This window comes from Zootoca vivipara, chromosome 5, assembly GCF_963506605.1.
Source record: "Zootoca vivipara chromosome 5, rZooViv1.1, whole genome shotgun sequence".
NCBI classification, from domain to species: Eukaryota; Metazoa; Chordata; class Lepidosauria; order Squamata; family Lacertidae; genus Zootoca; species Zootoca vivipara.
Genome location: NC_083280.1, coordinates 50,205,827 through 50,231,894, shown reverse-complemented (window position 1 = coordinate 50,231,894; position 26,068 = coordinate 50,205,827). Strand labels below are relative to the sequence as shown.

Genomic DNA, 26,068 nt, shown 5'->3' with positions numbered 1-26,068 from the left:
CAAAGCTGTCTCTCTCAGTGCATGAGTATAATTCCTGAAAGATCCATGTAGAATATTATTCCTTCATTCTGTGAATGGTTTATTTTCTGCTGTACTGTTTCATATTTCATTTCCTCTTACATCTCTTGACAATAGATATCCCGATACCTGTTATTTGTTTGGCATACTTTCCCGTGCTCTAAAGCTAACAGATCCTAAAATTTCACTAAACTCTTGGGCAGAGCTTCAAGAAGACTATTTAAAAAATCATGCTAGAGTCATTACAGTTTTGTGGGCTGAGTTCTTAAAGGGAGATGGATGGAGGGTGGGATGGGGGAATAATCACATTGCCTGTCAATCTGAATTACTGCTACACCTTTCACATTTATTTTGCCCCACTTTATATTATTACCCACCATACCTGTTTCTGAGCACGCAGATACATCACAGAAGTCCCACTTCAATTTGTTATTCACACTGACAAAGCACCAGGGCTTTTCGTCACCATCTGGGTTCCTGGAGGAGGAGGTTTCAAAATTCACCAGTCAGAAGAGTGTAATGTCTCAAGAAAGAAAGTTACTAATTGAAGTTCTGAAAGATAGGAGAATTGGAAAAGGCTCTCACAAAAGCACAAAAGATCCAGAGATCTCCTCTAAGCAAAAACTGTGCCTGAAGGGATAGCATGCCTTATATTTAGGGTGTTGTCTATGGCCATTGTTTTTACAGGGTCACCGGTATACTGTGGTATATTAGGAACATAAAAAAAACCCAATGGCCCATATAATCCAGCATCCTGTTCTTACAGTGGCCAACCACATGCCTCTCAAAAAACTACATGCAGGACCAAGCATCACCATCACCATCAAGAAATAATAATAATAATAATAATAATAATAATAATAATAATAATAATAATACCCCACCCATCTGGCTGGGTTTCCCCAGTCACTCTGGGTGGCTCCCAACCGAATACAGTGGTACCTTGGGTTAAGAACTTAATTTGTTCTGGAGGTGCGTTCTTAACCTGAAACTGTTCTTAACCTGAGGTACCATCACAGTGTTGGGGTAATATCCTTGGTGTCTTGGTAGCCAAGAAGAATCAGTAATGATTTGCAATGAAGATCACAGAAAAGAAATGTAATTGAATTACACTGATATAGTTCACACAGATATTGCATTTTTGGAGGGGGGGGGAGAGAGCAGATGTATTTGTATGCATGGCATTGACATTCATGGAAGTGGGAGGAAGAAGGCCTTCCTTGATGAATGAGCGGTAGGTTACCTGCAGAAGTTATGGTCACCAAGGCCATAAGAGGCAGCACCTTCAATAAATGCATTATAATTCCACTCCAGAAGACGGTGAGAATTCCAGTGAAGACAGGTCTTATGGAGAATTGTTTGACTAACAGTTCCTCTGTATGAAATGCCATTTTCTTCAAAACAGTCATCAGGTCCTACAAAAGGATTGCCTTCTTAAGAAATGTGCTCTCTCACCCACCCACCCACCCCTACACCATTCATTTAAAGCACTCTTATACTACTTGAAAAGTCACCTGGGACCTGTCGTTTGTTAAGGTGCTGGATACCGTAGCTCTGTGGTGAGTAAACTGCACTTCCCCCAATTCTTTTGGTAAAGCCATGGCAGTAAAATAATTAATAATAATAATAAATTTTTATTTATATCCCGCCATCCCTGGTCAGGGCCAGGCTCAGGGCAGCTAACACCAAATATAAATTACAATAAAACATAATAGGAAAAAAGAAAATAGAAAAAACACCAGTTAATTAAAATAGAGCTTAAAATACAGCCTCATTTTTGTAGTAGCCCATAAATCAAGACCATAAAGGGAGGAAACATCAGATATTCACCGGAGTCAGCTATCCATGCTGGTCCTACATGGGCCAGCAAAAAAGCCAAGGAAAAATTTATATACCAAATCCCATATAAGGGGTCAGAGTGAGTCCAAGCCAAAGGCCAGGCGTAACAGCTCCATCTTGCAGGCCCTGCAGAAAGATGTTAAATCCCACAGGGCCCTGGTCTCTTGTGACAGAGCGTTCCACCAAGTCGAGGCCAGTGCTGAAAAGGCCCTGGCCCTAGTTGAGACCAATCTAACCTCCTTGAGGCTCAGGACCTCCAAAGTGTTGTTATTTATGGACCTTAAGGTCCTCCACGGGGCATACCAGAAGAGGTGGTCCCATAGATATGAGGGTCCTAGGCCACATAGGGATTTAAAGGTCAAAACCAGCACCTTAAACCTGACCCTGTACTCGACCGGGAGCCAGTGCAGCTGGTAAAGCACTGGATGAATGTGATCCCGTGGCAAGGACCCTGTAAGGAGCCTCGTCGCGGCATTCTGCCCCCCTGGAGTTTCTGGGTCAGCTTCAAGGGCAGCCCCATGTAGAGTGAGTTACAATAATCAAGCCTGAAGGTGACTGTTGCATGGATTACTGTGGCCAGATCAGGGCAAGAAAGGTAAGGGACCAACTGCTTAATACGGCAGAGATGGAAAAATGCCACCTTTGCTCTGGCTGCAACCTGCACCTCCATAGAAAGGGAGGCATTGAAGGTTATACCCAAACTCTTGACAGAAGTCGCTGGCACTAATTGGGCCCCAAGAGATGGGAGTTGGCCCCCCAACCCCATATTGTCCTGACCCAGCCAGAGGACCTCTGTCTTCAAAGGATTTAACTTCAACTGGCTCCCATGCAGCCATCCAGCCACAGCTTCCAAGCATCTGGTCAGTATGTCCGGAGCCGAGTCAGGGTGGCCGTCCATCAACAGATAAAGCTGGTATAAATGTGCTTTAAATGTATGCTGTGGATCTGACCAATTATCTCACAGTGATTCTCATTTCATCTAAGCAGACCCAACCTAACAACTTTTAAGCAGACCCCTTCCCCATTTCCTCCTTCATTTATAGCTCAATTTGTTGTTTTCACCTTCAGCTTTCGTAAAAGTGCAAATCTGGGCATCTTGAATCTACCTCCTGCATGCCAATGGCAACAATGATGAGGACAAAACCACTTCCATGTGCCAAATTCTGCAGCACGGTCATATGTGCTCAGAGGCATTCACAGATCCCTGTTCTTGGTAAATTGGTAGGAAAATAGCCAAAAGGCCAGAACTGGATCCCTCACCTATTTCACAAAGCCTTCCTCTGAATGGCTCAGGACACTTGCAGCTGAACTTGGACCTTACCCGATGCCGTTGACAGATGCCCCCATTTTTGCAAGGATTTGGTCGGCAAGATGACTGTGCTGTTTGTTTCCAGAAAACAAAACAGAGCATTTAAGTAAGATTCATAGCTTGCATGAACAAAACGCTAACCAGGAAGAAACACCTTTATAGGCAGAAAAGTAAAGTAAAGCATAGTGGCACAGGTATGGATGTGGGAAGCCCACCGTCAAATTCCTCATCAAAGCTCTCCAGGTGGTGCTATCAATCTCCCTACAATCATCCCTTACAGAGTGAGACAGCTTCACCCTAGCCATCTTGAGCACCTTGTAAAAAGGAGGAAGTACTTCTGCCTGAATTTAAGAAATACTAACAGGATAGGCAGCAACTGCAACAATTTGGAGATCAAAGGTGATGATTCATTCTTTGGTTTATCCTTAGGCATACAGTATAAAGAAGCCATAAAGAAGGCTGATTGCCAAAGAATTGTTGCTTTTGAATTATGGCGCTGGAGGAGACTCTTGAGAGTCTCATGGACTGCAAGAAGATCAAACTTTGGCCACCTCATGAGAAGAGAAGACTTCCTGGAAAATACTCTGATGTTGGGAAAGATTGAGGGCACAAGGAGAAGGGGATGACAGAGGATGAGATGGTTGGACAGTGTTCTCGAAGCTACGAACATGAGTTTGACCAAACTGCGGGAGGCAGTGGAAGACAGGAGTGCCTGGCGTGCTCTGGTCCATGGGGTCACGAAGAGTCGGACACGACTAAACAACAACAACAACAGTATAGGGCAGCAGTAAGACAAATGTCTGATAGTAACCATATCCCTCAAGTTTGGTACTCACCTTTGTCACAGAATGGCGCTTTGTAGGGGTGTTTGCAATGGCATCTATAATAAGGAGCTCTTAAGCTTATAAGGCAATCTCCTCTATTGCAGTTGATCCTTTCACATGTGTTTTTCACTATGTTGCATGATATAGATAAAATGGACAAGTGTGTTAAGGTTAACTCTCTATTGTTCATTCATTGTCAAACTCTATGTGTCTTTACTCGGAAGCCTTCCCAATAAATGTTTCCATTGTCCTTGCTCCTATCTCTGTGAAACCATAAATACCACCCCCTATGCTGCCACCCAAAAAAGCCAGACTTTATCTCTTTTTTCCTAGGGCAGCATAGCTGTCAACCCTCTTTTTTTTTTGCAGGAAACTCCCTTATTCCAAGCCACAGCTGTCAACCTTCCCCCTTTTTTTGCTGGAAATTCCCTTATTCCAGCGCCGTTTCCCCGCTGCTATCCTAGATTGTTAGTCTATGGTATGACTGTCCCCGGGACAGGTGAGGCTGCTGATCCCTTATTTTCAAATCCGAAAGTTGACAGCTATGTAGGGCAGGTTGATGAAGATTATTCTAGGACTATGCCTTTGCTCTCTGTGGTTTGGATCCCTTCCATTTCCTTTCCAGCCTTGATCCTTCTGTGGACCTGACTCTGTATGGCAAGAGCTTGAAGCATTCAGCTAAATAAAGTAAGGAGTATATAGTCTTCCACATTTGAGTACATTATTATGAAGTTAATTGAAGATAGCAACCCCCCACAACCAAAGAAATATGGTATATTCAACAAATATATATATAGGTGACATTTAATATATGTTAGAGATCAGCACTGGGGATTTCTTTTTTGTGATTTTTTTTTTTGAGGGGAGGGGAATGCGACAAACACAATAGAATTAAAAAAAACCTATAGATCTAAGCTTGAAGATCCTGGCAAGTCTCCTAAATTTGCAATAAAACCATACTGTTTTATTAAGCTGGAATGCAAATAAAATATTTTCTGTCCAAAATATAAATACAGTAATTACTGGTATGCACTTGTGACCATAAGAATTCAAATAAAGTAGCTATCAAGTTCCTTGAAAGACAATGTCCCACTCGGCTTTATCTAACACTATGAAAATTCTGCTTACCATTCTCACACTTAGACCCTTCATATGGTTCGGGGCAGCGACATGTATACCTGTTTCTGTTCCTTTCACATACACCATTATTCTGGCACGGCATCTTCAGGCATGGATTTTCTAGTACAGGGAGTGGAAAGCTGAAGCTTATTTTACAATTAGCTTGCTGCATGTGTGCAACTAACATTTTGTAAAACCAGTCATGGATTGGATTACCCAGTTTATTATTTAACAGTCAGTTCAAGCCAATAATATTTGCCAAAGTGGTTGGTTTACACAGAGAACAGCTAGATTGCAGATGTCAACTAGTATGCACAAAGGGGGGAACAAGCATAGAACACATAGGAGATCTCAAAAAAGTATCTGACATTTTGTGGAAAATATAAGGGTTTCCTCCATTCAGATTTTCTATATATGACACAAACCATGGTGTAGCTCCCCATGCTAATCATAAAATGACACAGATGAGCTCATATTCATAATAAAAGCTGCTGGATCTTGGGAACTGTATCAACACAGAAATAACTATATCTCACATTTCTCTCTGTTACAAGTATAGATGGAACTTAAGTTGAAAATAAGCTATTTAAAAGTTGCTAGAGACAAAAATAATTTGCTATTCTCAGCAGGAATCCAAAGTGAATTGCTGAGTCAGAATTTGTTTAGATCCTTTATTGCAGTATCAATAATAGACAATCCATTAATAACAACCACTATATCAATTCCTGTTACCCTGGAAGTAGTTTTCAATTCTCCCCAACCCCACGCTTCCCCACTTTCCCATCACAAAGTGTGACCCAGTAAAATACCTTCATAACTGACGTATTCATGAAACCAGTCAGGATGTCTAGCGGGGAGGCTATATCTGGTATTATCCTCCATTGGCTGTGCATCTTCATCGATGTATTCATAGTAATAGCTGTCAGCTGCACCTATAGACAATACTACTACGTGAATTATAAAATAGCATTTCAAGAAGTCTGTACAGAAAATACTTACTTATGTAGCAGACCTCAGAAGTAACTGGAAGCACTTTTTCTATAAGAGGTCCTACTACATTTGAATGAGCTTGGGCCAATTGCTATCTCTAAGATTAATCTACCTCAAAGGTTGGTTGATCTGGAGATAACATTGGGGCATTGGTACTGCTTAGAGCTCCTTGGAGGAAAGACAGAATATACATGTAATAAAAAAAATACGGTAAATGCAACACATAAAATCCAGGTGGTTTATAATTTTTCTTCCCATCATCTCTGTAGGCTCAGGCCAGGTCATCCTTAATTTATTTTACCTTTACAACAGAAGATGAGATTCAGAGAAAATGACTTGTCCTAGGCTACAAAATGTGTTTTATGGCTGAGCAGGGTTCTGACCTTAAATCTTCCACAGTCGAGGTCATTATCCAGACCTAATTATTTTCCTACTGAGACAATGTATCTAATTGCATCCCATAGGGAACAATGGAACTCCAGTTCAATTCTCACAATACTGAACATGATGAAGTCACATAAGCTCATTCTTACCGTGTCAATTTTCTATGGCACATCCTTTGTTTGAATATTTGTCTTTATTATTTGATGAAAGCTAGTATATTTATCCTTTCTGGTGAATTCTTAATCACTAGAGCTCACATGAATGTGCTATAAATAGATAGCAGTTTTGAGAGCTTATAAAAAGAAAATACTCATCATACAGAATTAATGTGGCAATTTCAATTGTATCTTTTAGAAGTGGGCTTTAGTCTTATGTTCATGTGAATGTGCATGCAGTTGCAAACACACTTGTGATGACTGAAGACATGGGCATTTACCAACCTGATCTGCTCAAAACAATGGCACTTTACCTCACACATAAAATATACATTTACAATTTTTATTTAAAATGGCATTTCAACGAAGAATGTGACATTTTGAAACCTCGATTTAAACAGAAATCTTATCCTAAATATTTATATCTGTATATTTTTTAGTCTGCCAAGCACATGGCTGAAGAACACAGTTCCATCATAGGATGCAGTTCATATTCCATCCCAGTCTATGACAAAGCTTCTGTTGCTTTTAGCACTTACATTTCAACTTTTAATGCTCATTTCTTTTCTTTACCTGCATCGTTCAGCCAGCTTATTTTTTATCCCCCTCGTACATCGAGACTACTCGCATACCCCTGCAAGGTCACGGCAACTTTGCTTATGGTCTTTGGGCCAGGAGAAAGTATATAGACTGCTTTAGGGTCCCAATCCCACTCAGGGACTGCCGAAAGCACACTACTAGAATACAAGTAGTACGATAAAGTACAGATAATTATTCCAGTCTTCGTAGCCGCATAAGAGAAGGGACATATTCACGAACAAAGGGAACAAGTGGGAGATTCTCCTTAGCTTTGATCATGGTGCCACATTTCCAATGCACAGAAACAGATCTTTGTTCATAGCCATGGCTCTCAGGATACCCATTGACAAATAGCTTTCAGAACAGCAAAGTGAAGATGGGACAGCAGTTCTTTCCATAGACTTTTCACAGAAGTAGTTGATTAAGACGGGTCATCCGCTCTTTCCGGCAGGTGTCACTGCAGTTTGTTGGAACCACCGGTGAGTTTCAAAGAGCAGGTATGGTAATGAGGAGAGCGAAAAAGCATACAGGGACACTTTTAAAAGCTCTCCCCTAGGGCTGGGCCGATGGCCTGGTGGATAGCGCTTTGCCTTGAACTGATTATCAACGGTATTATCTTAGTTTTCTCAACTCATTCATTCTGTTGCAGCCTTTATCTTTATTCTTCCTTTGCTTCTGATAAAAAAAAAACTTTTTGTACAATGGATGCTTTATATTTCATATTAAAATAGTACTTTCTTTTTTTCTATGTGCCAACCCTGGTATCTTGACGGCAAAAAAAAAAAAAGTTTCACCTCATTTATCGTTATGTCAAGTCAAGACTTCTTTTCTTCGCTCATTATTTCACAAGAGTTGAGTCTTTGCAATATGAAAGTGCTGCAGGAGTGCACGCCGGGCGGAGGAATAAGGATCTCATTCCAAGATAAGGCCATTGTCTTCACTGAGCAAATAAACTTTAATGTGATACAATAGAAAAGCAGAGGAAACCAAAGGGAGACTTCAAGCTGACATCGCGTGGGAGGATTTTCAAGAAGTTAGATTTTCCTCTGTTTATTTATGAAACTTCATCTAAGTAAAGGTGCCTTTGGCTCCACACGTACTTTTAACATCTGCATGTCATCCAGACATTCTATGGTACAGATGAAACAAACTGGACTTTTCCCTTTTTCTGAACAAAGGATCCATTTTTGGATCCTTTGAGGCCACCTTGATGGTTTCTCCCCTCTTGAGGACTTCTCCTTGATTATTATTATTTTTTGTCTAACTTGCGTTTCTTAGTTCCTGATGAAATGTTGGGTGACATCATTTGAGCCAGCTGCATGATAGCACCAGCCATTCAGAACTTCTATTTCAGTATGTTTCACACAGTTGTTGGTCTTTCTTTGTTCCTCTTTCTGTGAGCATTTCTATTTGGTTCATTTGGTTCAGTAATTGCTAATGAAAGTTCAACCCACAAAGCTGGCAGAAACAGAGAGGAGTTTATATCTGGGTTCAGGCCATTTCAGTCAGCTAATTTTGACAGGAACAATCTGCTGTGTCTGCTTAATCTAGTTCTAAATCTATGATTACGCACATAGGGGAGTCATTAATCATTCCAATAGGAAGCCTATGAATAGATATCATGAACAGACATTAGAAATGAATAGCATGTACTTATAAAATAATATATGTAACTTGCCAATATAGGTGTGAAGTTTATTTTTTTTAAAGGAACAAGTGAAGCTCATTCGAACATTGGTAGTAACTGGCTCTCAGATATGGACGTTAATCTTCAACAATGACAGAAAGGTAACATTGAGACTCCCAATGAGTTTTGAATAAAAATCCTTCTTCAGCGTTGATAATGATCATGATAATGATCATCAAAACAAACCTTCTATTTCAGCAGGTAAATTTTAATGAAAGTTATTTTTGATTCATTCATTTTTGATTCATTCATGTCTGCATTATTTCAGACATTAAAAGACTACATAAGTAGGGCTCCAGGCTTTCTGCTCCAAGCCCTACAATTTTATTCTTCTTCTGTTTAACTGTGAATTTGGAAGTGAAAGTAGCCAAGTTGCCATACCATTTGTTTGCTAGCCTGGATGTGGCCTGATAATCTATTTTAGGTTACAGAATGGCCACTGAACACGTCACCTGATGGGACTGGAGGTTCCCACTTTTTACAGAGTCATGTGCTCGGGTTGAGGTTACTCCTGAGGCATATCTCAGACATTTGTCAGCTTCCAGTGCTCCTCTCTATCTTTATATGGTAAAAATGTACAGAGAATGATATAATATAATCTTTAGCAAGGTAGGTGATACCTTGCCTCCTCCCCACCCAGCAATTTTCTTGGAAGTAGTTGGTCCTAAACCTAATCCTCTTACAGTCAGCAATGTTTCAAAACATTTAGGTTCACTGGGTGAGTTTGAACTTGCAGAATGACACCAGTCAATGGTATATGAGTCCAGGGATCCGATATGCTAATAGGAAACATGTTCTCTAAGTGTGGATCCCAACATAGCCAAAACAGCAGTAGATGTACAAAAGAGTGAGGCACCCACAGGCTTGGGGGAACACTAAAGGTTGTTGTTTTGTTGTTTAGTCGTTTAGTCGTGTCCGACTCTTCGTGACCCCATGGACCATAGCACGCCAGGCACTCCTGTCTTGCACTGCCTCCCGCAGTTTGGTCAAACTCATGTTCGTAGCTTCGAGAACACTGTCCAACCATCTTGTCCTCTGTCGTCCCCTTCTCCTAGTGCCCTCAATCTTTCCCAACATCAGGGTCTTTTCCAAGGATTCTTCTCTTCTCATGAGGTGGCCAAAGTATTGGAGCCTCAGCTTCACGATCTGTCCTTCCAGGGAGCACTCAGGGCTGATTTCCTTAAGAATGGATAGGTTTGATCTTCTTGCAGTCCATGGGACTCTCAAGAGTCTCCTCCAGCACCATAATTCAAAAGCATCAATTCTTCGGCGATCAGCCTTCTTTATGGTCCAGCTCTCACTTCCATACATCACTACTGGGAAAACCATAGCTTTAACTATACGGACCTTTGTCGGCAAAGTGATGTCTCTGCTTTTTAAGATGCTGTCTAGGTTTGTCATTGCTTTTCTCCCAAGAAGCAGGCGTCTTTTAATTTCGTGACTGCTGTCACCATCTGCAGTGATCAAGGAGCCCAAGAAAGTAAAATCTCTCACTGCCTCCATTTCTTCCCCTTCTATTTGCCAGGAGGTGATGGGACCAGTGGCCATGATCTTGGTTTTTTTTATGTTGAGCTTCAGACCATATTTTGCGCTCTCCTCCTTCACCCTCATTAAAAGGTTCTTTAATTCCTCCTCGCTTTCTGCCATCAAGGTTGTGTCATCTGCATATCTGAGGTTGTTGATATTTCTTCCGGCAATCTTAATTCCGGCTTGGGATTCATCTAGTCCAGCCTTTCGCATGATGAATTCTGCATATAAGTTAAATAAGCAGGGAGACAATATACAACCTTGTCGTACTCCTTTCCCAATTTTGAACCAATCAGTTGTTCCATATCCAGTTCTAACTGTAGCTTCTTGTCCCACATAGAGATTTCTCAGGAGACAGATGAGGTGATCAGGCACTCCCATTTCTTTAAGAACTTGCCATAGTTTGCTGTGGTCGACACAGTCAAAGGCTTTTGCATAGTCAATGAAGCAGAAGTAGACGTTTTTCTGGAACTCTCTAGCTTTCTCCATAATCCAGCGCATGTTTGCTATTTGGTCTCTGGTTCCTCTGCCCTTTTGAAATCCAGCTTGCACTTCTGGGTGTTCTCGATCCACATACTGCCTAAGCCTGCCTTGTAGAATTTTAAGCATAACCTTGCTAGCGTGTGAAATGAGCGCAATTGTGCGGTAGTTGGAGCATTCTTTGGCACTGCCCTTCTTTGGAATTGGGATGTAGACTGATCTTCTCCAATCCTCTGGCCATTGCTGAGTTTTCCAAACTTGCTGGCATATTGGGTGTAGCACCTTAACAGCATCATCTTTTAAAATTTTAAATAGTTCAGCTGGAATATCATCACTTCCACTGGCCTTGTTATTAGCAGTGCTTTCTAAGGCCCATTTGACTTCACTCTCCAACTAAAGGTTGTAGATGTACAAAAAAGCATTTAGAAAAGTTATGTCAGGATAGATTCCCAAAGCAGCCCAGTGAAGAATGAGCATGTTGAGTGGATACAGAATGCTGGCTGACTGGTGGGGTGAGTGGAGAAAATGGAGGATGGAAAATGAAATTGAGTATCCTGCAAAAGGAGCACTTTGATATGTTAATATTTTCAACAAGTCCCGCTTGTGTATTTTAATTGCTAATCTTTAGAGAGCTAGGAAAAGCTGAAATATAGCTTTTAAAATACTTCTGTCTCTATGTCTAGCTCTACACTGATGGCACTATGCTGAGCTGATTCTAAAACAAAAAAATTGATAGGACAGGATTCAGATATACACATGACAGAACAACAGTTCTCCATAGATGGGGTGAAATACAACATTTTCATGGGGAAGAAGATTCCTTTTTCACATTGTTCCTAGGAAATGTAAGGATTAGCTTCTAATCCAAGTCACTTCAAGGAGCTTGAACTAATTTAAGATGCCAATTTAGGAGCAGCTGATCTCACCAGACTTCCACAGTCAGGTAGGAAATAACAATACTATCTTTAAAGCTGGAAATTCATTTAAGGTGTTAATAATGGGTATAACTTTATAAGATTAAAAACACTATACGTGCCTAATTTACCACTTTACTATCGAAGGTACAAATGGGTATTAAGAAAAGGGAATATATATCTAGGCAAATAATGTCCATTTGCATTTCACAAGCAAAGTTTTTGTCCAAATTGTCCGGAATCAATTCAGGAGCCAGCTGTATCAGTTGCACATCCCTAATAAGCATGATGAACCTATGAATTTGTTGTGAAATATAGGTTCATTATTATGGAAATTGTTTACACATGGCAGTATCATATGAAAGTCATTGGTTCTGTGTAGCATCCACAAATGTGCTCACAAATGAGTAGATGATTTCACCATGGCAGTTAAACTTTCCTCTTGGAATATTTTCATTGGTATGGCAAGAAAAAACTGCTTCCCATATCCTTTTGATGAGCTTCTGAACAAAACTGCATTGCTTTGTGATATCAGGCACCATGTACAGTGGAACCTCATTTTTCCAGCATCTCAGAAGTATAACGTTTTGGTTTTTGAACGCTGAAAACCCGGAAGTGAATGCTTCCGTTTTCAAATGCACCTCGGAAGTTGAATGGCTTCCGAGGCGCGTTTATCAATTTTCTCAATTGAATTTGCTGACCGCCCATTGTGCTTTGCTTGTCAAATGTTTCAGAAGTCAAATGGTCTTCTGGAGCGGATTACGTTTGACAACCAAGGTCCCACTGCAGAATGACTACAGTAGCTTCCACATGACAGCCATAAAACGTAAACCAGCCCTGAGTCAAACTGCAGAAGGATTAGGTTTCAATAGGGATTCTTTTGGACAGGAAGAACTTGAATGTGTGAATCATATAGTTACCCAAAGTGACGACGTTCCCTCATGCTTTTAGCATAAAGTGATTGGGGGAGATTGCAACCTGATTTTTAAGCTATACGATTACAAAGGTGGGTCCAGTTTAGTAGTTTTACCTCAGGCAGCAGTGATAAATATGGATCAATAGACAGCATGGTGGAATGCTGACACTCGCCTGACCTTTGGTTTATAGCACCACTGCTACTTCCTGGGTGGTTTAGGAGGAGTGAGACGGCAGTGAGGTCAGTATATTGCAAATGTAGTGGCAGAAGCACCAGATTGGCTCAACTGGTTTTCCATCTCCCCCTCTCCCTCTACCTTCCGGGAAGCAGCAGCAACACAGTGGCATCCCACCGTATTGTCTGCTAATGATAGGAATACTGTTCCTTCTTCATAGTTGTCTTCTTCCCCTTTACAGGGACATCTCTTTATATTTTACCTCTTTCAAATGACCTTGAGAATGTCTCAGGGTAGTATCACATGCACACTACTTAATAGCGTTTCACTCCAATTCTGACTATGTCTATTCAAATGTAAATCTAACTTTTTAAAAATGGATTTACTCCACAGTGTGTGCAGGACTGCAACCTTAGTTCCTTGGTTTTTCTCTTTGGCATGAATTCTGTTGCCAAGCTAGGGGTTTATTGCAAAAAATAAAAATCCCCTGTTTACTGAAAGGTGAGATTGACCTTCACACATGAAGGCAAATTGGAATACATTCCATGAAACGTTTTTTATTACTTCTCTTCACTAGTTCCTCAGTACTAAATAACTTTGTGGATCTAATATCTTTTATTTAAGAAGTGTGTCTGTTCCATTCATTTAAATTATTCATAACAAGCCATTGGTTTAGTAAAGTAAAAGCAACATTTTTTAAAAAAAAATCTAAGCACATAATTAACACTCAAATTCTGATACATTGGCTTATTTTAACATATTACAGAATCACAGCCTTCATTCTCTGTAAATGCAGAAAAATCTTAACACACTTAAAGATGCAGTGATTTGACATTTGTCACTGAAATGTGACTATTACACAAAATTAAATGAGACATCCTACATGTATTTTCAAAGCATAACTTTCTTCTGTGTAGTACAAAAAAGACCCTCCTCTCTGTTACTGTAGTTGATAGGCAGAGATTGACTTTAAAAGCTTGAAATTAGCTTTGAGGACTTGGACGATCTTTTAAACTGCTTATACTTTCATCTGCATTTTTGTATGTTGTTTGAGTTGTGAATCAATTAGTGAATTTCTGATCAATACTCTCTGATTCATTCATTTATAGAGACCCTGTTCCAGAGAAAATAACCACTCTACCATAGAGAACTGCTGTTATATCTCTGAACCGTCCCAATGAAGCCTGTGCTACCTTGGTTTTAACAACTGTCTAGAACCATGTTTCTCAACCCATGTGCCCTATTAACTAATATAAAAATCCCACGCTCCTCAAATTATTTTACTTGCATTTTCAAAAGGATTGAAACAGTGTAAACTTTGATTAGAAATAACATGTTTGGGATTAATAATAAAAAACCAAACAAAATATTGTATATAAAAATATTTATTCAGTTTTTTTGGGGGGGGGGATAGAATTTAAAATTTCAAAGAGTTGGGTTCAGCTATTAAAAATGGGAGTTCCGCCAATTTGGCTCAGTTGGTAAAGCATGAGACTCTTAATTTCAGGGCCATGGGTTTGAGCCAGGGGTGCCAACCTGAATAAAATATGGGGGAGGCCCAGGTAAGCCCCACCCTGCATAATTGATCAGAAGATGCAGCACACACAAACTATTTGAATGGCAATGCCCATCAACTTGGGAGGGGACCCCTCAAATATTTTTTGGGGGGGAGAAGGGATTGAAATGTAACCTCACATTAGCTCCTGGGAGAAAGCACATTTTATTTAAAAATGTATTCATAATATGTGCTTTCTGAGAAACTGAGATGAATTTTGTTTCAGGCATTTGAGTAACTTTCAGAATGTAAGACCTGCATCTCCCTCCATATATAAACCCCACATCTAGGAATGGCTGAATCTCTCAATTTCGGTTTCTCTCATTTTCTCATGTATCCCATCTTAAGTTACATTTTTCATATTTCCACATCACTTTGCAGTTCTTTTATTTATTTAAGTCCTCATGAAAATTCGCCAGCTTTTTATTGCAAATTTATCCTGATAGACTCATTTTTGCAAAGCAATGTCCCCCCAATACAATGCATTTGTGTACAGTATATTATTTTCACTAATATATGCTTTTTGATGCTTATTTTACCTTACTGTTTGCATTTTTGTACACATTATTTGATTGGACAACTGCATTGCAAAATTCGGAGTGTGAATTCTGAAGGATTTCAGTTATTGTACTGTTTTGAATTACTTAGGTTTGCCTTTAAATAGTAAATGAGTGGAATTTCTTCCCCATCCCTAGTCCAAGAAGTTGGACTGTTTATTTCTAAAGGTCTCCAGCTGTACAAAGTTGTACCATTTTGTATATAATATAGTTTTCAAAAAGTAAAGGTAAAGGTAAAGGGACCATTAGGTCTAGTCGCGACCGACTCTGGGGTTGCGGTGCTCATCTCGTGTTATTGGCCGAGGGAGCCGGCGTACAGCTTCCAGGTCATGTGGTCAGCATGACAAAGCCGCTTCTGGCAAACCAGAGCAGTGCATGGAAACGCCATTTACCTTCCCGCTGTAGCGGTACCTATTTATCTACTTGCACTTTGATGTGCTTTCGAACTGCTAGGTTGCCAGGAGCTGGGATCGAGCAACCGGAGCTCACCCCGTCGCGGGGATTCGAACCGCCAACCTTCCGATCGGCAAGCCCTAGGCTCTGTGGTTTAACCCACAATGCCACAAGATGACAAATAGAAAAGTTTCTCAGAAAGCACAAGCACAAAATAGAAAAGTTTCTCAGTTTCTCAGAAAGCACAAGATGGCCCAACATTATATTGAAATGCACCATTCCAAAATAATATAAAGATCGATGCTTCCTGTATAAACATATTTTTCATAGTATGTGATGGGGACCTCAGAGAAGTATTACATAGTTTTTGACATAAATTTATTCCAAACTCTGTAAACTTTAATACAGGAAATAAAGCAGATCACTTTCCATAACATGTAATACACATTTTATCTGCTATTAATTCATTACTACTTTTGCGTCATACTCACCAACCAGCAGAATATAATGTTCAGTATTCTCCTATACGTGTCTACTCAGAAGTATGCAGTATTGAACTCAATGGGACTTACTTCTGAGTAGACATTTATTTATTTATTTATTTCCATTTAGGAATCATCTCCTGTGAAACATCTCAAAGTAATTGAACAATAGAAACACCAGTAATAGAAACATATGTAAAACAATTTGATGTATAAAAACCAATTCAAACAATTTCCTATAAAGACAATTTCAAACCCAATAGGTTATATTCAGTGCTGCTGTTCTGCTAGCGCAGCAGATTTCTGTCTGTGAAACCAAACTTTCCCCTCCTCCTTTCCCCTACAGCGCTTACTGCCCCCCAACCCCCAAAATCTGTTCCAGAGGATTGGAGGATCCTCCAGAGCAGATTTTGAGGGCACCCAAGAAAGGAGAGAAGGGGAAATCTCCCTGCATTGCGCTAGATGCAACTCAGAGCAAATACAGCCTAGAATAAAAAAAATCTCCACTGAAAAGAGCAGTTGAAAAAGACATGCATAGGACTGTGCTGTTATTTTTCCACACTGCCAACAAAAGTTTCAAGTCTTATTCCACCAGAATCAGTGGATTTGCTAAGCTGCTTAAAACCAAACCTTCAATTATGCTTCTTGCTCAGTTAAATTATAGCCTCCTTCACTATATGATAGTGCACATGTTCTGAAGTATTTGCTACAAAGGAAAAAAAAAGGAGTTGTATTGCTTACCAGCTTGCTGGTCAAATGACAGGCTATAAGAAAGCTGCAAGAGAAGAAGAAAAATGGGCATGTATAAAGCCAACTAAGTCAGATTTTAGGCACTGCCTGGGAAGTCCTTTTAATAAAGCTGCTCCATTTGGAAATTGGATTATCCTAAACCCTTCCTTGTTACTCAAAGCAAATGCATTTGAAGAATGCAGACGGTAATACTGCACAGTTTTCAAGGACGAAGTTGCCCATTTATTTATTTAAAATCATTCATGCAGCTTTCTCGTAACAATTTCAAAAGCAGCTCACAAACTCAACAAATACTTTATGTTCCGTGGATAATCTCTGCTGGACAATGGATAGATCATTTCAGAGGGGAGAAGAGAGACGGATTTAGATTTCTAGGACTCTACTTCTCTGAAATGCTTTATAGTCCTTCCCATAAATCCTATTTACTAATAGTGAACTCATTCTTTGAGTGCTGATTATTATGTATCCAAAATGACACTATCCACAAACAAGGGGAAAGTATCAGGACTAGACCTGGGGAGAACTGCTTAGCTGGGTATAATAAATACATACACAAATGAAAGTTTAAGGAAAACAGGTTAAGGAGGGGAACAGCTCTTCTTCTTCTTCTTCTTCTTCTTCTTCTTCTTCTTCTTCTTCTTCTTCTTCTTCTTCTTCTTCTTCTTCTTCTTCTTCTTCTTCTTCTTCCGAATCAGGACTATGCTGAAGGCATAAGGGACAATCTCAACCTCACCATTTTTCTGCATGCCTTGCATTCTTAAAATAGATGGGTAATGTCCAACATGGCACAAGCAGGCACCCACTCATGAAGAGGGTCTTCTCCTTCCTCTCCATCCCCTGCAGCTGCCCTGCAATTCTGGTCTTTATGGGGGACCCTCCAGACCAGATTTCAGGGGTGCACAAAGGGCTGGAGTGGTTGGGGAGAGAAGGAAGCCAGAAGTCCAATTGCGCTAACAGGTTTTTGTTGTGCAAGTGGATGCACCACTGGGTATCACCACATAACGCAGGCATCTTTCAATTGCAGAATGATAGAATAGATTACATTTGAGGTTCTCATGTCCAGCTTCATGATTCTACCATCTTTTCCTTTCTTACCCAACTTCTAATGTTAAAGCCACCTAGAATGCTTAGCTGCGTGAGATGAGACACCCACCAGTTGCTTGCTACTCTAGTATATAAATTCAGCCCACTCCTGAATATATATATAACCAGCATTTTACTATTGAACTACAAGCTAGTACATATGCCACCACTTAAAGCCTGCGATCTTTCATTTGCTTGTCCATTTCTTTTTTGCTTGTTATGTTCTACGTAGCCAGAAGAGGGAGGGCTTGTCTTTCAAAGTTTGAAAGGAAATGGGAAAATAGGTACTGATACTGTATTTCACAAAACCAATTGTTTCTGCTATCTAGCGTAGCTAGATACTGCATTTTTATTAAGGGACAAACACACTAAATGCCATAATTGTGTATAATTTTGTATAATATACATGCTAATTCTGTAAACAGCTGAGACAAGATTCATTTTGAAGTTTGAGAGAAACCAATGACAAAAACCACTTAATTAAAAAATGCAAGGAACAACTGTTCTTAGAATCATTTTGATATTCCTGAGCCTATATTAATATATTGGAATTTTATTTGAAAAATGGTTGCAGTTCAAAATGTCAAAACTTGGAATTATCTTAATTTCACCTGACAACATGTGGGACTTTTTCCAAAGTACAGTGCTGCTCAAGTAAAAGAAGCCACAGATTACAGAGAATAATTTGTACCCTAGAGAGTTTGTTGTATTTTTGTTTGAAAGAGCCTGGAGGATGCAGGTAATAAAAATAATAATATTCCGAGCACCTGGAATTTGGTGCTATTTCATTCATTCATTCATTCATTCATTCACTATATTTCTATCTTACTCCTCAATTCTAAAAATGTGCAAGGTGGCTAATGGGCCCCCTCAAGCTGGAATGGGTGTGACAGAGAATTAAGGTGCCTTCACAAACACCATGCAGATTCCTGCCTCCCCCCCCCAAAAAAAAATCCTGGGAATTGTAGTTTACAACTCACAGGGCTAGAGTTCTCGGCACACTTAAACTACAGTTCCCAGGATTCTTGGGCTAGATGTGCTTTAAATGTGCATTAAATATACACTGGATGTACAGCCTTAGAGTGCTGCACGTTAGATTATGTTAGTTAGATTATGGCTACACTGGTAGAAAATTGGTCTCTTTGCTTGTTTTGGGGTCCTGGTAAATGCTCAAGTTTTTCATGTTCTGGATCAGGCCATAAGATACAATGAAAGCAGCAAAATTAAGAGTTGTGTGCTGTAACACATTCACCTGTACACGTGCAATCAAATTCCCCTAGTATAGGTCATTTCAGTCTGGAACTATAAGAGATGAAACCCAAGAAGTGCTTAAAAGTCCACCATACAAAGCAAAGAGAAAATGCATTTTCATAGCAACCGAGGAAAAGAAAAATGGAAGGAAGTTTCACCACAAATATTTTCAACCTTTTCATATTAAATAAAAACAACAATTCCACAGTACTGGGGAACAATGAGAGAGAATGGCAAAACTGTAGGTATTTCCAGAGGGATAGCCACGTTGGTCCTTCCTGCCCCCCCCCCCCGGCTGTTGGCATTAAAATAAAACTTGCTGTCATTCAAACACAAGTTCCTACTCACAGAAGTGGCTCAGCAGGTGGGGGAGAGCTGCTATATCAGCTTTCCAGAAGGTGTGTTGCTGTTGCTTATGGGGAGGTAGGAAGGAAGTTGCCATGGTGCAAACACACTGGCAGGGCCATTTAAGGGTTCCTGCTGGTGCCTTTGCGCCATGATAGCCTCCCTGCTGCCTCCCTTCCCTTTAAGCAGCAGTGTTAGGAAGCTAGCATAGCAGTTATACCCCACCCCATGAGCCACTTCTGCCTGCCTAATATACATAATTTTTAACACAAAATTTTATCGGAGAATTGCATTACAAAATTCAGGAAAGTGTGATGGTTTTTTTTTTTAAGCCATACATTGACATTCTAAACAGAGTTTCAAAGGATAGATGGTTTTTCTGCAGGTATTGTTTCAGAGACTGCAAATTAGGTAAAATCAAAATACAACCAAAATTCACAACCAGTCCCCTTCATGTGAATGAGGCGGATGCTGCAGTAACATTACAGTGTAGCTTGGCATTGCACCGAAGCACTTTTTTCCTGCTTTGCTCAACAATTTTAAGGCTTAGAGACTTACTTTGGGGGTGACAAAGAAGCTGAAGAATCAGAAAATTACATAAAAATATTGTAGAATTTAAAATAGAGTGAAACATTTATTTTTATTTTTATTTTTAAAAAATCCTGTAAGTAGTAGCACCTCCAGGTTTAAGGTTCTCTCTCTCACCCTATCCCAATTAAATTTCATTTTACAGCAAGAATTTACACCGTTTTGCACCATTTTAGCTGAGCTTGCGTACTTGGTCCCTTTGACAGGGCAGATTTCATTTAGACAGGGACAGCAAAGCCTGTTGGGTTACAGCTCAAGAGGCAGGCCTTCCGATGAGTCTGACACAAGATTTCTGCATCATCAAACCTTTTGCTATCTGTGCTGAGAATGCAGGTTATGCAGCTTTATGGAAGCCCATTAAGACTCTTTAGCTGTAAGGGAACTCTCATGCTTCAGGGCATATGCTGATTGCCTTCAGGGGTCAGAAAGAATTTTCCCCCATATAAGAGATCAGTGCAACATTTGCTAATGCATCTAGCTAAGACATTTTGCAATCCTGTAGCTTCAGGCAGACCCAGACCCATCCTGTAAAAAGAGCATATTGGGTTTCCTTGATCAATGAACAATGCTGAATTGGCAACTTGCTTTCCCTCTCTAGAGACTAATAGGTTACAATGCAGCAGAACAGAAGACATTTTCTCGCATGCACAGAACAGATGCCTGGCGATTGCTTTTAAAGAACAAACTCCTTTTGTAAACGTTTGCAGCCAACTCTTAAGCAGTTCTACTCAGAAGTAAGTCCTAAGTTCAGAGCTTAGTTCCTAATAAGTATACATAGTGCCAAATGCGTGCAGCCTAAACATGTGTCTGTCATGTTCGCAGAGCAAGTTTGTGTGTGTGTATGTCTATACTTAACAGAAAATAAACCATATAAGGAAAGGAGCAAAACCAGCCTCCTTTTCCTCTGCTGTACCTCATTGCACCAGCTTTCAGACTTTTGCTCCATGCTTGCAACACCACCTCTAGTGTCAGAGCCAAGCTGGTCAAAAGCTGCTTAAAAGCAGAGAAATAAGAGAGGAGATGGTTCTAGATTCTGCTCTCCTCCACAACTGCGTGCTTCTAATTGTGTAAAGAGTTGGAATCCCACTGCTGCTTTATATCTGCTACATGCCCCACACATCTGGCTTGGTCCTGAGAAAACTTGACATTGTTAATGCCCTGTGGGTACTATAACCTTTGACCCCAGGACTTAAACCTATGAGTTTTCTTGTATTAAATGTTATGAACTGCTGGTACTGTCATAAATACATTCAGGCTATATACTTCCTTAATTCAGCAATGGCAACGTCAATATTATTTAGTCAGTGACTGCATTTTCTTGGAGGAGTAGTTGGGTGGGGCTGAAATGGGTGGATTAAATGCAAACACCCTCCTCCCCCCACTTTCCCTCTCCCACCACCACCCATTAAGTCAAACACCTATCCTCTCTTTCCCATGCTTTCAGGCACAAACACACAGAATATACAAACAAACAAAATGACCCTATTCTCCTATCATCCATTCATTTTCTCTCATTCCCCTCCTCTTTTACATTCACCCCAAGTCAACCTGACCACAGCCATTTTTTTTTGCTGCCTTCTAGATGGAACTTTCAATGCAACCCTACCCAGAACATGTCACACACCTACTCATAGATCACAAGGTCCCCCAGCCACACAACAAGATTTAATATCTGAATTACATTGGCAACAGATGTTTTCTCACATCTTATTTGGAAAGGGCCTCTATGGCCAAGAATATAGTCAGCTTACAACAAGTGATCACAACACATTCCTGGCAGGATTTATTCCGAGAAGTTCATATTACATTAATTATGATGAAACACCATGTTTTATTAAAAACTATCCCGCTGCATATTCTGTTGTGCTCCTTCTCTGTGATTACTTTGCATTTTCAGTAAGAAAAATTTATATTTCCATGAATGTTGAATTCCAGACCGTGGTTGATCACCTTTTGGACAGGAGTGAACAAAATATGTAAGATCCACCTTGTTAAGTAGCAACCCACAATTTGCATAAATTATTGAAGGTGGCATTCACAGATACATATTGTATTGAGGAAGAAAGAAAAAGAATCACGGAAGAAGCAGGAACAGAAAATGCCAAAGCTGGAAAATATGTTTACTAATTTCACATTTTTCAAGTGCTGTGTCCCTTTTCTAACCATTTCCATGTTTCCACTGGGTTAGGAACATATTTTCCCAATAATGTTCTGATAAATGTTAAATCCATAAAATTCTGCTATGTATTTTCCTTGGTTGCTGATCTAAAGCTCAGCTTTTTGAGCAGTCTGATACTCTTCTGACATGAATTCATCAATCCATATTAAATAAATTCTTTAAATAGATATACTTACACAAACATATGCTCTTCCAAAAAACACAATGAGGGGAAGAATCGGCAGACAGACAAAAGAGTTAACCATCCTTATTTTCACAAGGCTTCCCCCCCCCTTTTTGTGAACAAGCTTTTCGTTCTTTCCAATTCCCTCCCATTAAGTCAAACTAAATAGCTAGAGAACAGGTTTATGCCTTGCAAATTATTAACTACGTTTTCCATTTTGATTATCCTGATCCAAGAAGAACTATTGCTAGAGAGTTTCCCAATCTGAGCTTTCGCTATGGAATATATTAAGGGACAATGCAGCTGTTTATTTATCAACCTTTATTCTTTTTCATCTGGATTTATCACTAGTTTCAGTCATTGACTCCTACAGTGGGAGATGTAGCAGGTCCATGGTAAGATATAAGAGTTGCTTCAAGTCCTCATTTTTCTTTGGGGAGCTAAACGTCCTTGCTGTCTAAGGTCGTAATCCAACCAAAATTAAGCACATCAGATGTCAAAAAGGAAAACAGCTACCAGATTTTTAGAAGACATCTGAAGGCAGCCCTGTTTAGGGACGCTTTTTAATGTTTAAGAAATTAGTGTATATTAATGTTTCTGTTGGAAGCTGCCCAGAGTGGCTGGGGAAACCCAGCCAGATGGGCGGGGTATAAATAATAAATGATTATTATTATTATTATTATTTTATTGCTTTTAAGGCTGCAATCTTACAGCCAGCTGATATAATGAAGAAACATTATTTATTTATTATTTCTATTTATAACTCACCCTTCACAAAATGGCCCCAGGGTGGAGCACATACACCATCAAGACAACCATCAAGACATTATTCCAAAATAAAAAGAAATGGGATAAGTGCAGCTCTGCTGACAGACAGGGAAATCCAAGTTTAGGATGATAGCTACAGGAGTGTCACCCACCACACCCCAATGCCTGAAAAGAACTCTAGAACTCTACAAGTATACATGTCCCTCCGCTGGTGGCGGCGGGCATACAGGGACATTCCAGGGAAGTGGGTATGGTGGGTATGGTGGCAGATCCACCAGATCCAACTCCCTTCCCAATTTCCTGATATACCCATAAAATTGGCTTAGAACTAATTAACGCCCCTACCCCACCCCTGAAGTCAATGGGAAGAGAAATGAAAAATCCCATTCGCCCTGCCCTAGCTGCAGCAAGTTGGCAGACTGATAGGCATGGTGATTCTCCACCACAGAATCTCTCTCCGTCTTCTCATCTCTGCCCCTCATTGAGGGTTGCTTTGCCCAGCATTCACAGCCCACCTTTCTGTTGAGACTAAACTTTCAAAGCTGCACTGTCAAACCTACCAAGGTACCAGGGATGAAACCCCTTTGAACACAATGGGACTTCTGAGTAGATGCAATGGATAATGCACCAGTGAGGCGATGCATTGATGTCCACGGGCAAGACTGGGCCAATCCCCAGTTGTTTTGTTTCTTGTATTACACTTATATTTCTCCAATTGATAGGAAATTTGTGGCAGTTTGTACAGAGGCGCAACACACCCATCCCTCCTGTGAAGGAAAAACTGCTGCATAAGATGGGACAGGTTGAACAAGTACAGTTAGCAGAGGCATTGCTTATAAGCCATCTAAAGCAGGCATCCCCAAACTGCAGCCCTCCAGATGTTTTGGCCTACAACTCCCATGATCCCTAGCTAACAGGACCAGTGGTCAGGGATGATGGGAACTGTAGTCCAAAACATCTGGAGGGCCGAAGTTTGGGGATGCCTGATCTAAAGCTTAACAAGTCTCTTCCAAACTGCTTTCCAACTGTTGCCCTACCAATCTCCCCTGACACTACAGGTCTAACTTCCAGAGAAGTGCCAAGGATTCCAGGAGCAGTCAAAACGCCTGACAGTGTTGAGGCCCCTGGGACAGAGTGGTAGGAAAGCTCTCTTCCAGGGATGCTTGTCCACATTGTCTCACTAACCCTCCCAAATCAGCTACTGAAGAACTCCTTTTCCCCAGAATTTATTATGACTGTCAGAGAATGAAATAATTCTTCTGTAATGTTATGATTCTTGAAACATTCTGATTCAGGCACCGTCAAAGACAGGAGACTGGACCATTATGTCAATCCAGTATGGCTATTTTATGTTCTTGTATTAATCCACGCAGGTCTTAGCACACACGTTCATGTGGAGGTGCTCACTGCCAAACAGTCTTTGCAGTCTTACAAAAGTTTCCATAAATAAGGTAACTTTCTCTAGCTAGAAAGACAGGAAGATGAAAGGAATGTAATAAAGCACAGCTTTATGTAATCTGTCCTTGACAAAGATGAGGTGCACTGAATTTTAATAAAGCCCTGATTCATCAAATCTCAAACAGAATTAAAGTGTGGACTGGATCCTAATAACAACATGCTTTAAACCCATGAAAGATAAATTAAAGGATGCAAAACTGCTATTGACAAACATTGATTGTATGTACTTTGAAGGACTTTGAAGTTGTGCCAGATGCATCTTGTCAGCCTCCTAAGTTTTCTTTTAAATCTCATTGCGTAAGGCTTTTACTTTTTAATTATTTCCCCCTACAAAGTCTTTGATCAAGTGAAATATAGATCATATTTGGGTGATGCCACTTTCTTTGCTTTCTATTAAGATGTGCCCTTGTGCATCACTTCAGTAACTTCTTTACAAAAATTATATAGTACACACTAAACATAATGTTGTGCTTATACTGATATAGTTTAACATTCTGCTTCTTGTATGTGTGGGCCAAACTGGTCACACTGCACAGATTTGTCTGTACTATGCAAAGATTAGGTTGGGCAAATGTATCCTAAATCAGCCTCATGTTAAGGTGGTCGCTGGGCAGTTGATCAGGAGAAATGTTTGATCCTCACAAATTACTGAGTGAAATTTCCATGAGTCATGACTAGGATCTATTTACAATCCTAACATACAGTCGTTGTCACTTTGGTAACTAAATATGCAGAGTACAAAGTGATATGTGGGAAATTACCACTTACCATAAGCTACAACACTGTTGAAAGAGGTCATGGAATCATAGAACCACAGAGTTGTAGAGTTGGAAGGAACTCCAAGGGCAATCTAGACCAACCCTCAGCAGCGTAAGAATCATTATGTGCAGCATGGTGATTGAACTCACAACCCTGTGATTAAGGGTCCCATGCTCTACCAACTGAGCTACCCTGCATAGGTATGACCAGGTACCATCTTACATTTCATATCTGAGAAAGTGAGAGAGAAATCAGTCAGTGACTCCCCCTCCCCCATGGCTGTGACTTACTCCATTTCATGCATGCTAGCTACTGAACTACAGCAGTTCCTACAGAAATGTTGTGAATGTCAATGAGGTTTGGATGACAAAACAGCCAAGGTGCCTTTGAAAAATATATACTAATGCATTTGTAAGATCTGTGTGACACAAAAGATCTTTGCGGCTTAAGATTTTGTGTAATGCCTTCAACAAACTTTGATACAACTGTAATAGTAGCAGCAGCATCAGAGGTGGAAAAAAATTGGAATAATATATACTATTGATTTTGAAGTACATATAGAAATGGCAAAATAGAAATGTTCAAAAGGTAAGTTACACGAGATGCACAAAGAGAGTTTCTATAGCATAACTGGATAGTTTACTTGAAGATTAGAGGTGATTTTTTTAAATTCTGAATTACTGAATCAAAATTTTGTAGGCATTTACCAAATGAAAGTATCAGCTGAATGGAACAGAATAGATAGAAATTCATGTAAAATATTGGAAGGGTTAACTTCCAATGATACTCCCTTTTTACTTTGGCCACATTAATTCTCTGCA

General features: G+C 40.0%; 1 protein-coding gene across 1 annotated transcript in view; it reads right to left on the bottom strand.

Moving 5' to 3' along the window:
- HABP2 (hyaluronan binding protein 2) overlaps positions 1 to 22,421 on the bottom strand; it is a 165,139-nt gene extending 142,718 nt beyond the window's left edge. The window contains exons 1-8 of the mRNA XM_035134075.2: positions 22,276 to 22,421; positions 16,645 to 16,678; positions 5,919 to 6,041; positions 5,119 to 5,229; positions 4,003 to 4,119; positions 3,118 to 3,237; positions 1,262 to 1,433; positions 401 to 495 (exon numbers count right to left, since the gene is read on the bottom strand). Of these exons, the coding sequence (XP_034989966.2) occupies positions 401 to 495; positions 1,262 to 1,433; positions 3,118 to 3,237; positions 4,003 to 4,119; positions 5,119 to 5,229; positions 5,919 to 6,041; positions 16,645 to 16,678; positions 22,276 to 22,344 (841 nt within the window). The 5' untranslated portion in view covers positions 22,345 to 22,421. The remainder of the gene's footprint in view (positions 1 to 400; positions 496 to 1,261; positions 1,434 to 3,117; positions 3,238 to 4,002; positions 4,120 to 5,118; positions 5,230 to 5,918; positions 6,042 to 16,644; positions 16,679 to 22,275) is intronic.
- Between the last annotated feature and the right edge of the window lie 3,647 nt (positions 22,422 to 26,068).